The following is a 14357-nucleotide window of genomic DNA, read 5'->3' on the forward strand; positions in this document are numbered from 1 at the left end:
TTGTAAGGGCAGAGCGACGGGTGGGGGGAGACGATGGTGAAATCAGCTGCCTGTTTTTATATCTAAAATGTTTGTGATGAAAAAACGGGGGACCAGGAATATGGGGAGACAGAGGGTAGGGGCTGTGTCTGCCCTATTTCCCTGGAGGGAAGCCTGTCAATGGGGCTGTGTGGAGCCTCTGCGTTCAGAGTCTATCTGCAAGGACTGTACCATAGCACCCCACAAGGAAAAAGGAGTGTCTGTGAGTGAGATAGCATCCAATGAGCAGAGTCAGCTGGACAGCTTCTTTTCCTGCCAGTGCATGTGGGTGCCATTCATTCAGACAGCACAAACTATTGGCGTCTGTCTATTCAGATGGACGGAGGTGACACCCATTTTGCTTTCTCTCTCCTGCGAGGGAGTACCCTGAAGCAGCACCAGCATGGATCTCCAATGAAGTTATATATATATATACTGTAAGGTTCTCAGTTAGTTGCTCATGAGTAAGCAGCCAGAACTCCGCTGTTTCCTTTAAGGTTTTTATTGTGCAAACTATGTACAGTGCAGAGCTAAAAAGTTCAAGTCTGTATCAAGTGGTGTCAGAATCCGGGAATGGTTCCTTCCGGTTCTGACCCCAACAAAAGAGCTTAGGGATACAAAAAACCCCACCTCCCATCTTTTCGCTTCACCCCACAACGCCTTTGGGGTGACGGAAGTTGCGCGCCCCCTGTATCGCCCGCAGAACTGTGTGAGTGCTGGGTCTCTCGTGCATCCCCAGAGCCTCGACTCCTTTCCCCCTGAGAGACCTTCCCCTCCTCGCTGGATGCCTCACCACTCCTCCCGCTGCTAGAGGAGGTGCTGCTGGCAAGGTGGGACTGGGGCTCTCTGGAACATCCTGAGAGCCCTTGCACCACTCTGCGCTGAGTCGGGGATAGTTCCCTGACATATATATGTTATTGCAACCCCTGGTGGCAGATTTATTATCTTTATCCTACCCAGCCTCCAAGGATCTCACGGCACCAGGTGAGCAGAGGTTCGAACGTGGGTCTGCCCGCCAGTCCCAGCGCACTAATACAGCACCAATTGATGTTTGTGGCTCAGTTGGGCTCCCCAGAGCTGGCTTTGGGACAGCGCCCATCCATGTCATGCTACTACCCCCCCCCCCTGGTGCTCCCACACTCCAATCCTTAACCCCAGGGAAAAGCAGAGGAAGTTGGTAAGAATACTTTGGGGGCGGAAAACCCGAGTGGCAAACGCAAGGCTGGCAGGGGACAGAATCAGAGTTGGAAGGGACCACAGTGGTCATCTAGTCCAACCCCCCTGCAATGCAGGAACCTGAGATTAAGAGTCTTATGCTCTACCAACAGCCACCCCAGAGTCGGAAACAGTTGCCCATCTCCAAGAGATCTACCAGGAAAGGGTTGAGCTTAGAACAGCTGTCTCACATGTGGAGGGTCCCAGGTTCAATCCTGGCATCTCCGTGAAAGGACATCCCAGGTCTGGAAGCCTGGAGAGCTGCTGCCAATTAGCGTAGGCAGTACTGAACTCTGCTGACCCATTGATGCAACAGAAGGCAGTTTACTGGCTTCCTATTTAAGCCAGCTCTATGTTCCATGAGGACCAGAATGACCACAGCTCAGCGGTAGATCATTTGCTTTGCATTCAGAAGGGCCTGGGGTTCAATCCCCGGCGTCTCCAGTTTGGGTTGGGAGAGACCCCCAAGCCTGAAACCTGGGAGAGCTGCACACAATCTTGATCTCGTTTTATCCAATGGTCTGACGTCGTTGTATAGGGCAGGGGTGGCCAACTCCCAAGAGACTGCGATCTACTCACAGAGTTAAAAATTGGCAGTGATCTACCCTCTTTTGGAGGGTTCAGGTCAAAGTTGTTGAGCTTTTTTTTAGGAAGGAAAGCCCTGTTTTTTAGGAGTTCATGTAAAAGTTGTTGAGCTTCTTTAGGGAGGAGGAAAGCAACATTGAGCTTTTTTTAGGAAGGAAAGCCCTGTTTTGGTGGTTCAGGTGATTTTAGGGGTGCAGGGCAAAGACGTTGAGGTTTTTTTTTAGGGGAGCCAAAGTTTTTTTGCTTCTTTGGGGGGAGCCACTGATCTACCGGTGATCTACCACAGACGTCCAGTGATCTACCGGTAGATCACGATCTACCTGTTGGACATGCCTGGTATAGGGCAACTGCTGGTGTTCCTCATATTCTGCTCACCCTGTGTTAGCAACAGTAGATGTGAACGCAAATAATTGCTTGCTAAGGTGGAAGAAGACACAGGAGGGAGAGGAATTTGCAATGCAGATGAGGACATTTGTACCCAAAAGCATCCCTGGACCCAGAAGTTGCATTTTCAGGGTGTTCACACACTATATCCCACAAGTGTACAATCTTTGAACAAAGCTGCTCCGTACGCCACTGGGGAGGGGGGAGAGTTAGATTCCCTGACTTGCATAAATGATGGGAATTTGAACAAGTTCTCTGATTTTTTGCACACACCTGCCAGTTTCCCAAACTTGGGTCTCCGGCTGTTTTGGGACTACAATTCCCATAATCCCTGACCACTGGTCCTGCTAGCTAGGGATGATGGGAGTTGTAGTCCAAAAAGAGCCAGAGACCCAATTTTGGGAAACCCTGGTTTGGAGGTTCGTTCCTAGGGAAGAAGTGTGAAGCATTGAACCCCTCCCTGTCACTGGGAATCTTATTTGGTGCACAGCTCCCAAAGGATTCAGGCATACCATTGCATCCATAGGGGCTAGCACCTTGGTTTCTCTAGTGAAAACCGATGTTCTCTGCAAGCCATATGCCACAAACAATATGCTGTGCTCACACACACACCTGGTGTTCCTGCACTGTAATTTGTTTTGCACACTGTTTAGAGATTTTAAACATTAAGCAAAAGTTTAGGAATACCTTAAATAAATTGTGTCCCGTAGTCTGACTGCGCTGGTGACGCGGCTTGTTCCTTGACCAAATCTGTCCTACAGAAGGCCAAGAGAGAGAGGATCCCTTGCCACTTGAGTTTTGTGCATGCCTGTCCACAGCAGCCTGTTGACTTCTGGTGAGTCTTCCCTTGGAAGGAAAATAAGACACGGATGGATTTGTGAACCTCTAAATGTGGTTACTAAGGGCCCATTGTTCTCATGTGGCCACCCAGGTGCAACAGGGATGGGGAACTGGTGACTCTCCAGATGTTGGGACGAAAGAAGGTGGCACCCTGCCAGATATTTCCCTTTAAAAAACCTAAAGCCTGTATTTTTTTAAAAAAATAAATGTTCAGACTTCAGGAACCACACCAGATTCTTCATCTGCAATGGGTATCCTGGAAGAGTGTAATTAGCTCAAAAGATGTGAGGATGTGTTGTCAAGTTAAATTTGCCCCCCCATCTCCAATGTGTGGACAGAAATCTCCCCTTCTAAGGCTGCAATCCTAAAGGCCAGTTGACTTCTGAGTAAGTCGGGAAAAGTTTCTGGCTATGGGACCCAAGATGCTTCCGGGCAAAACAAGGTTGCAGCTAACTGAATCATACTCAGAGTAGACCCATTGAAATGAATGGATGTGACTAAGGGCCCCATTAACTTCAATGGGTTGCTCCTGGCAGTAGTCCTATTCAGAGTAGACTCATTGAAGTTAATGGTCCTAGGCAGGTTGTGCTGGATAGTGGATGCAGCCCACTGATGTTAACGGGCCCAAATTAGTTGTACCTATTCCTTTCTATGTGTCTACTCTTGAGTAAGTTAGAGGCAAGCTTTTTTGGGGGGGGGTCAAATCCCATCCAGGTGGATTATCTCTTCACACACAAAAGGTTCCTGTTTGGTGCAAGGAGAGTCTTATGACAAAGTTTATTCCAGACTCCTAGGCCTGGTCCGGATCCATCCCTTGCACCAATGTTCACACTTCCTCCCCTGCTCTTTTATGACTTGTGGCTTTGCTTCAGAAAGGTGTTTGTCTGTGAGAGGGATCCGAGGCATTGTGTTTGTTTCTGTGTTAATTTAAATGCCAACTCTTGTGGCGGAATCCTCATTAAAAGAAGGAGAAATCATATTTGTCGTAAGAGCTGTTTATTACCGGTACCTTTCTAGCCGCTTAAAGTTGAGCGTAGAGTTCTGTATTCCTGATATGGGTTTTCTGCTGCTGCTTGACAGAGGGGACAAGAGGGGAGAGAGAGCTGCATCTTAACTGGAAAGGAGAACCAAGGTTGCAAGATAATAGCGGGATAACGATTTGCTATTCTATTAATTTATTGCATTTATATTCTAGTTTTTTTGCTCCAAGAGCTCAAGGTGACACACAGGGGTCTCTCCCCTCCCCACATTCCTTTCATCCCCACACAACCCTGCGAGGTAGGACCACACCACTCACTAGCTTCATGGTGGAGTGGGGGATTCCAACCATGGTCTCTCCCAGACCCCAGCCTCACACTCTAACCACTACACCACACTGCCTCTCTTCACTTTCAGTGGGTTCCCAAGATACCTTACAAAACGTTAAAGATTGAAATTTGGCCCCAACTTCCTACAAATCCTCAAACAAATATACAGTGGTACCTCTGGTTACGTACTCAATTCGTTCTGGAGGTCCGTTCTTAACCTGAAACTGTTCTTCACCTGAAGCACCACTTTAGCTAATGGGGCCTCCCGCTGCCGCTGCGCCGCCAGAGCACAATTTCTGTTCCTATCCTGAAGCAAAGTTCTTCACCTGAAGCGTTATTTCTGGGTTAGCGGAGTCTGTAACCTGAAGCGTATGTAACCCGAGGTACCGCTGTACTCCCAAGCCTCAGCAAAATGCAGAATCAATAATATGGACTCAAACACCATAGCAACCCAAAGAGACACAAAACAAGGATGCCCACTGTTTTCCTTCCTATTTATCCTGGCCCTGGAACCCCTAGCAATCCAAATCTGAGCAGCCACAGACATCAAAGGAGTGGAAATAAAAGGCAGAACCTATAAATTAGGGCTTTTTGCAGACAACCTAATGGTCACAACACCAGATCCCTTAAACACAGCATCCTCCCTAATCAGAGAACTCAACACATTTGCAACGGTGTCGGGCCTACAAGTAAATTTTTCAAAATCAGAAGCCATATGCTTCAACACCCCTCCTCACACCCAAAAAGAATTCACTAATACCACCAAGATAAAACTCTGTCACACCAAGTTCAGATACCTAGGAGTAGAAATAACCAGAAACCTCAATATATTATGCCTCCACAACTACACACCCCTGTGGCAACAAATAAACAAAGACCTAAAGAGATGGAACAATATGAATTCCACTCTCTCAGACAAAATAGCCATGATCAAAATGATCACCCTCCCAAAACTAACCTACCTATTCCAAACCCTCCCAATCTGGATTCCCCCAACCCAACTTCACAGATGGCAGAGAAAACTACACTCTTTTATCTTCTCACACAAAAAACCAAGAATAAGTACCAAATACCTGCACCTCCCCACCTCAGAAGGAGGATGGGGAATCCCCAACATAGAAGCATACTACAGTGCCAACCAAATATGCCATATAATCCCGTATATACTAGAAGATGAGACTAAACAATGGATACACCTAGAGAGGGACACAATTGAAAATATCTGCTCCACAGCATACCCATTCCTCCCAAACAAACTAAGGAAAATCCCCACAACACTCAACAGGTAAACACAAACCATGCTCAAAGCATGGAAAACAGAAACAGGCAAACTATCCCCAACCCCATCCCCACTAACTCCCCTGGCCTACCACCCATTATTCCACCACACAGCACAAAACCTCCAAATAAAAACCTGGCAAACCAAAGGCCTATATTGCCTAACAGACTTTTATAAAAATAACAAACCTTTGTCAACACAGGAAAATACAAGACAAACTAGAAGACACCAATTACATGCCCTCTTAACCCAGCAGTAAAATCAGCAGCAACTAGACCCCTGACAGCCTTCGAAAGCCTCCTCCTAATGACAAAGGGACACGGCAGAGGGGTGGTATCCGCAATATACAAAATACTGCTCCAAAATCCCACAAACTCCCTAGACACAATCAAAAAACAGTGGGAGGATGACATAGGATATGAAATCAACCCCACCCAATGGACCAAAATGTGGTCTAACCCCCCCTTTAAATCCATATCAATGAAAAGAGAAGAACTCGCTCTGAAACTCACCTACAGGTGGTACCTAACGCCAAGAAATCTAGTGCTAATACGTCCAGGAACCTCATCAAAATGCTGGAGAGGGTGCACCTCCACAGGCACATACCTCCACATGTGGTGGGAGTGCCCCAAAATCCAATTATTCTGGACAACAACCATATGAGAAATACAGTATGTAAGATAACCAAACAAGTGCTAGAAATCACCCCAGAATTGGTCTTACTAAACACCTTCCAAGATAACAACGCCCACTTACACCACAAAGAACTAATAACCCACCTAGTCTTGGCAGCCAGAAACATCATAACCAGACACTGGAGAGACCTGTCAGGAGTAAGCATGGACCAATGGTACCAAGCAGTATGGGAAACAGCCCTACTAGAAAAGCTATCCAGTAAGCTGAAACAGACCCGGGAACAAACAGAAGAAGACGACTTCACCCCGGTATGGTTCCTCTTCATCACACACGCAGCCCAAAAAGACAATGACAAAAATCTACCGACAGCATACAAATCAATATGGCTAACCTGACCAAAAACACTCACCCACCCCACTCACACAGGAAACCAAAGACCACCACAACCAACCACAAATGAACAATCACCCTACGCCAGCCCCGAACTCTCTCACCATCAAAGGAGCACAAGCGAACAACAGAGAACCTGCACAAAGGACACTGACACCAAACCCTACATATATTAAGTAAAGTAGAAACATCCCCACCCCACCCCACCCATCTCCTCATCCCCCCACCTCTCTCCCCCCCTTTCTTCCTAATGTCTCAACAAACAAAACTGATGTGTAAAAATGCCACATGGGGGAAAAAACACCCAAAGCCCCTCCAGTGGTTGGGCAGCCCTCAGTCATGGTGCTTTAGTTGAGACCCCTGGATTGTAGGGGGCTGTTTCCCAATGCAAAAAAGGAAGGTTGACAGCTCTGGGCTGGACTAGATGACCCTCAAGTTCCTTCCAACCCTACAGTTCTATGATCCTGCGCAATCACCTGGGGTTAAAAACAACTGCATCCATATATGGAGGATAAATTGAGTAGAATAAAAGCAGCACCCAGGACTGAACTCACCTGGTTTGCGAGTTCCCTCTGCCCTGGGCGGGGAAGGGTTAACCAGATGCGCCCATCACCCAGACCCTCAGGTCGGGTCCTTACCCAGAAGCCCCCTCGGCTCCTTGCCAGCTGCCAAAAGATCAAAGGGTCCCCATTAGCCAATCAACCCCGATCAGCTGCCTCTTCCTCCACGCCTTTCTCCGGCTTCTCTCCCCACCCCGCAAAAGCAAGTAGGGAATATTCAGATCTCTTTTCTTGCCCCAGTTCTCCCCATCACCAGCAAAGGGTGGTCTGAAAAACTCAAGCGTCTCCCCAAAATAGAACAGAACAGAATAGAATGGAGCATTCGCACTATTTCCAAATAACTCTGGCAACAGCTGGGATGCTTTGGGTCTTGCTGGTCGGAGGGATGGATTTGCAAAGGCAGGAAAGTTTGGTGCTGAAATCTCTGGGACTCACGACAAGGCCCAGACCCAGATCTCCACCTCCCGTGCCCCATCTGCTCTGGAAGATGTTCCACAAGAGAGCCAACCTCTCTCCGGCTTCCGAGGAAGGGAAGACGCCTTGCTGGGTGGAAGAATTCAGGGTACCTGGGAATATCATCCGAGTCTTCCCAGATCAAGGTACGTTGTTGCAAAGGTTTTGGGAGGTCTGTTTGATTGGTGGGTTTCTGGTTTGAAATGGCCCTGAGGTTAGAAGAGGTGCCATTCTGCACAGCTCTACTCAGAAGCAAGTCCCACTGAGGTCATTTTATAGCTTGCTTTTCTTCACCCAATAAAACCAGAAATGGATTCTGCATCCCCTAAATTCTCCTAAAATTCATAAAATCAGACCAGTTTGGGGAATAAAAGCCCAGGATGGTAAGCAATGTCAATCCTACTCAGAGTAGACACGTTGAAATTATTGGGCATGGCTAACCGAGCTCATTGGGTCTATTCTGAATAGAACTTAGTTCACCAGAGAGCATAGTCCCAAGTCCAGGACAAAAACTGTTTTGATTGATTTAGGGTTCTTGCTTTTTAAATAACTATTCACCAGGCCAGAGGTGTTGAAAGTAGTCTGCAATTATTATAAAAGCTGTGCTTTGTCTCAGGTTTGATCCCCATATGGGATGGCTGCACATCCCTGCTTTGCAAGGGGTTGGACTAGATGATCCTCAGGATCCCTTCCTGCCCTGCAGTTCTAAGATTCTATGAAATCACAATAAAAACATCGCGGCTGATCATTCCTCTGTGATATTTCCATAGTTATTCCCTGTCCTTATTTTCACTCGGGGATTTTTTTTAAAGGCATTTTTACTGCATTCTGTACATCACCTTGAAATCCCTGTGTGGAAAGTGATTAACAAAGAAAGATAAATAAATTAGCATGAGTGTGGATTGGGCAATATTATAAAAAAAAACCTCAAGAAAACCATAGCCAGCTGTTCGCTATATGTTCAGTTTCATAAGCACAGCCTTAAAATAAAGAGAGATTCCTTCCCCCCAAGGCTTTACAAACTTCTTTGATCACTGTCATTTATCTCTTGCAACCCACAGGTAATGGCTTCAAATTTTTAGCCCAGGATTCTTGAGATGATTGTATTAACACTTATAATGGGCTGGAAGTTTGATGTCCTCATTTGTGAGCTAAATCAGGATAAAGGATGATCACTGCATTATATGTGCTCATAGCATCATGGAGATGGAAGGGACCCCAAGGGTCTGTAGCTCAACCCTCTGCAATGCAGGAATCTCAACTAAAGAGTCCATGACAGATGGCCATCAAAACAGATGGCCTCCTCCTTGAGATATTGGAAGATGGCTATCATATCTCATCTCGGTCTCCTGTTAGCCAGGCTAAACCTCCCCAACTCCCTCAACCATTCCTCATAAGGTTTGGTTTCCAGACCCTTGATCGTCTTGGTTGCCCTCCTCTGCACATATTCCATCTTGTGAACATCCTTCTTAAATGGTGGCTACCAGAATTAGACACAGGACTCCAGGTGAGGTCTGACCAAGGCAGAACAGAGCAGTACTTTTACTTCCCTTTACCAGGACATTAGACTTCTGTTGATAAAGCCTTGAATAGCATTATGGTAATTTGTTTGCTGCTGCTGCTGCATCACCCTGTTGACTCATGTTCAGCTTGTGGTCCACCAAGACCCCGAGATCCTTTTCACGTGTCCTGCTGGTAAGCTAGGTCTTCCTTCCTAAGTGCAGAACCTGACACTTGTCCCTTTTGAAATTCATTTTGCTAGTTTGGGCCCAGTTCTCCAATTTGTTAAGGTCATCTTGAACCCCAAATCTTCTTGCCCAATAACCCTAATATTAAGAGTCTCATAATTCACCGAGTTATGATCTGCAGACTATCAAGGACTGTATTTAATATCCAGTTTATCACTGACTAATTTTCTCCACTATTCCACCTTCCCATTTTCTCCTTTATATCCCTATTACACACACACACAATACCTGACAACTTAGATTTCACCTCATGCCTAATATGAAAGTGGGCTAGAGTCTGTGAAAAGCTTATTCCCTCACAAATTTGATAGCCTTCAAAGTGATCTTTGCGTATTTTGGTCCATATTTTGCGTATGAGGCTAGTGGGAATCCAACACAAACTTAACTTGTAAGTCCAGCTGAACTCAGTGGAGCTTACTTATGAGTAGACACACAAAGGATTAAATCCCCCTGGGCCCAGTTGAGCTTACTTCCAAGTAAATTTTCTTATGGGATAGTGGCCTGAGGGTTGCCACAAGTTCTATTCAGAGTAGAGCAATAGACATGCTAATAGGCTCAATTAAGTTCAATTTAATTGAGCCCAGGTGGCGCTGTGGGTTAAACCACAGAGCCCTAGGGCTTGCTGATCAGAAGGTCGATGGTTCACTGCTCTGGTTCTCCAGAAGCGGCTTTGTCATGCTGGCCACATGACCCAGAAGCTGTCTGCGGACCAACGCCAGCTCCCTCGGCCTATAGAGCAAGATGAGCGCTGCAACCCCAGAGTCGGACACGACTGGACCTGATGGTCAGGGGTCCCTTTACCTTTACCTTTTAAGTTCTACTCAGAGCAGATCTAGGTTAATCATGCCCATTAATTTCAATTATCAGTGCAACTCATATTGGATTTAACCCTTTGTTTCCTCTTAACCATTCCCCCTTCCTAATTTGTTACTTTATTGAGTGGCTAATCAATTAATCTCTGTCTTTTAAATAGCTTGTTGACAAATTAATATTTTCTTGTGTGTTCATTTACTGTTCTATGTGTGTGTTTATGTGCTTATACATAAAATGCAAGCCTGATTTAAACACGTACATTTATACCATATATATAAGAAGTCGGGCATGATAAACTGCAAAGCAGAAATGGGGGGGGGGCAATATTACTGAAGGAAAACTGCTCCAACTTTGCAGGTCATTTGTATGCAAAAATGAAAAGGGCTTTGCTGGTGGCTGGGAAATCCTTCTTCCCCGCCAGCATTTGACCATCTTTAGCATAAGCTGCTCTGTGACCAGATGCTCTTCTCACCTCCTTTCCTCCATCTGCAGCATTGTGGAATCCTCCTCCCCAAGACTGCAGAAACCAGAGCCTTGGCCTCTTCCCGCATTTCTGTACCTTGCTGGGTGAGATTTCTCACAGCCTGGCGATAATGGGCCTTCTCAGTGCCTGTGAACTAAACTGTTTTTAAAGATAGCTTTTGATGCTTGGCTCGGCTCACTTGGGTGCCACAGATGTTTCTTGGTGTGAACAGGCACATCAGAACATCTGAAGAGCCCTGCAGGATCAGGCCAATGGCCCATCTAGTCCAGAGGCTGGCTCTCCAAGGTGGGAGGCAGCCATGCATCTGAATAGCAATTGCTGGAAGCCACGGCTTGGATCCTGCTTGCAGGTTTCCCTTTGGGGCATCTGGTTGGCCCCTATGAGAACAGGATTCTGGACTAGATGGGGCATTGACCTGATCCAGCAGCACTCTTCCTTAATAATAATACATTTTTTATATGCTGCCCATCTGACTGGGTTGCCCCAGCTACTCTGGGTGGCTTCCAACAAATTAAAACACAAGAAGACACAATAAGATATTCAGCGAAATGGGTTTTGATAGTTTTAAAACAGCTTAGAATCCCACTTGGGCAATATTTATTTATTTTTATTTAATGCCTTATATATCACTGTCTTTCTTCTCCAAGGAGCTTGAGGGGCCATTCCACAGGTCTCTTTCCCCCTCCTCATTTAATCCCCCACAACAACCCAGTGAGGTAGGTTGCTAGGAGAGGCAGGGACCGGTGGCCCTCAAGGTCACACTCAGGAAGCTTTCCCGAGGTCCTAGTCTGATGCTCTAACCACAATACTACACTGGCTCTCCAAGCACCATGCAAACCGCCAAACAATAGGGCTGTGTCACGGACTGGCTGGACACAGAGGAACCAACTGGGGGACCCTCAAGGGGAAAAGGTTCAGAGCCCAGGGAGTGGTGGTTAGGGTGGCCATATGTCTGTGGAAACCCGGATATGTCCTCTTTTGGGGGGCCAACATGTCCCCCTGGGCTAATTTTTACATTTTTACATTTCAAGGGAAATGTCTGGTTTTGGGGATTTTATTTATTTTTAGAAGGGGTGGGGTGGGGGGTGCACACACGTTTGGGGGGGAGCTGTGACCCAGAAGTGGAAGCATGGAGTGAGGCTGTTGCAGCAAAGATCAGGTTGGAGCTGGGGTCCTGCCTCCACTTGGGCTGACAGTGGCTTGGGCTTGGGCTGTTGTGCAGGCGGCAGCCACTGTCAGCCCAAGCTGGGGAAAGAGGTACATGGGCACAGTGGCTGCAGCCCCCTGCACCAGCTCAGGCTGACCTCTTTTGTGTTCTTCAAGACATAGCAACCCTAGTGGTGGTGGGACAATGATGAGCGGACAGAGGGAGGAGAACCAGGAGAGGCATGATAGGGCGGAGGAGAGGTTGGCTGCACACAGGCCCAGTCTCAGATTGTTTGAGGAAAACCCTGGAGACAGCTGTGGGGAGCAGGGACCTTTCAGTCTCAACAACTGATTTTCATGGAGTAAAACCAGCAGGAATGGGTTGCTGTGCTCATTAGGCCTAATACTCCTGTGCAGATCCTGTTTTTGCTAATAAGGAGTTAACTCCCAACATTACTGCTGGCTCGCTCTTGTCAGGCTGGTCCTTGCCTCAGCCTTGTTCCTCCTCTCCTAGGCCGATTTATCCACAGCGACAAGCCACGGAGTTGGCTGTGCCTCCAGAAGCGGCTGTACTTCAATTTCTCCACCCTAGACAAAGGGGAGCAGGTGACGATGGCGCAGCTCCAGATTCGCTTCCACCACAACCAGTACCAGGTCGCCAGTCCGGGCCACCCTTTGGAGCTGAGCCTGTACCAGGCCTCCCAGGCAGCTCTGCGAGGGATGTCCTCGCATGCCTACAGCCGGAAGCTCTTGGTGGAGCAAAGCTTCATCCATCTCCACAAGTCCTTTGTCTTCAACCTGACTGAGGCAGCAAAGATGTGGCAAACCCCTGCCAAGAACCTGGGCTTGGTGCTTGAAATCGCTGGCGGGAAGCTTTGCTCTGGTGCAGATTCCTTCCTTGACACCTCCCTCCTTGTGGTCTCCCTGGCGCACAGACAGTGCGGGAGCACCCGGAAGCGGCGGAGCACCTACTATGTCCCGACAGCCACCAGCAACGTCTGCAAGCCACGGCGGCTGTACATCAGCTTCCGTGACGTTGGCTGGGAAGAGTGGATCATTGCCCCGCAGGGTTACCTGGCCAACTACTGCCTGGGCGAGTGCCCCTTCCCACTGGCTGAAGACCTCAACAGCACCAACCATGCCATTCTGCAGACAGTGGTGCACTCCCTCGACCCCGAAGGGACCCCCCAGCCCTGCTGCGTCCCTGTCCGCCTCTCGCCCATCTCCATCTTGTATTATGACAACGACAACAACGTTGTGCTGAGGCACTATGAGGACATGGTGGTGGACGAATGCGGGTGCCGGTAAAACGGGGGTGGGGGTGGGGTGTTCCCTGGCGTGGCTTTGTTGCGGTGGGGCACTCACGCAGTGGTGTTGGCCAGCCTCTCCCTGCTGTAGCTCTGCACTGAGAACCAGATTATCCTGCATTCATGGCCCCTTGGGCTTTAGATGTGGAGTAACGCTCAATTAAACAGTTATCTCTATTTTATTTTCTGTACCAAAGCAAGGACTGCACATGGGTTTTTAGCACCACCTAATCGCTTCCAGATTGTTTTCCTAGGGTGGAACTCGTATTGTAAAAGTTTTAATTCTAACAGTGAAAGACATGAAGAAATTGTTGTTGAGGATTTTTAAAAAGAAATCTATTAATAGCTTCATGGGGGTTGGGGGGGGTCTTCATTTTTTGCTGGTGTGGTTTTGGTGAAGGGATTTTAAAAGCTAATTGCAATTTGTCATTAAAGCAGAACAAAAGGTGATGATTGGGCTCCCTTTAATCAATGGGGGGGGGGTTAAGAGCTGCAAATGGAGAGTGATATACAAATTCAAATAATAATATTAATAACAAAGGCTGCATGCCATGTGATTTTTGGTCCTGTTTCCACCTGGAGAACAAATGCTAGCTTGCTGGCTGAAGGTTACTGAAGTAGCAGATGGGGAGAGAGCTATCTTAATGGGGGAACCACCTTCTATCTAGGTTAGGGGTGGGGGACTTGTGGCCTGGACTCCAACTCCCATCACTGCTGGCTTTTGGCCACCTTCACACAGAATCATAAAACTGTAGAGTTGGAAAGGACCCCAAGGGTCATTTTTTGCCCAACATGAGACTTGAACCCACGACCCTGAGATTATGAGTCTTATGCTCTGATTGAGCCATTCCAGTGCCATCATACCCATATATACTTCATGGGTAATCAAGGGGAGGGTGAGGTCTCCCCAACAACTCTCAACATTCTTAAGCAAACTACAGTTCCCAGAATTGTTTGGGGAAATCCATGGTAGTTTATAGAACACTTTAAATGTATGTCAAATGTGGTTGACGGGAGCTGGTGCCCCAATATCTGGAGTGTCCCAGGAAACCCCAGCACCTCTGAAGGCTGTTTGGGTAACGTATCACATTGCAGAGTTGGACTAGATGACGCTTGGGCAGTGTTAGAAACTCAGATATATAAGCCAGGTGCCAAATGGCTCCTTAAACCAAGGTTGCAGTTGCCAAAATGC

General features: G+C 47.5%; 1 protein-coding gene across 1 annotated transcript; it reads left to right on the forward strand.

Annotated features, from left to right (window-relative positions):
- Positions 1-7353: 7353 nt before the first annotated feature.
- Positions 7354-13310, forward strand: GDF1 (growth differentiation factor 1). Its single transcript, XM_033136830.1, has 2 exons — positions 7354-7813; positions 12373-13310. Exons 1-2 carry the CDS (start codon positions 7528-7530, stop codon positions 13164-13166), a joined length of 1080 nt encoding a protein of 359 aa, XP_032992721.1. The 5' UTR covers positions 7354-7527; the 3' UTR covers positions 13167-13310.
- The last annotated feature ends 1047 nt before the right edge of the window (positions 13311-14357 follow it).

Source organism: Lacerta agilis, chromosome 18, assembly GCF_009819535.1.
Source record: "Lacerta agilis isolate rLacAgi1 chromosome 18, rLacAgi1.pri, whole genome shotgun sequence".
In the NCBI taxonomy this organism is placed as follows: domain Eukaryota; kingdom Metazoa; phylum Chordata; class Lepidosauria; order Squamata; family Lacertidae; genus Lacerta; species Lacerta agilis.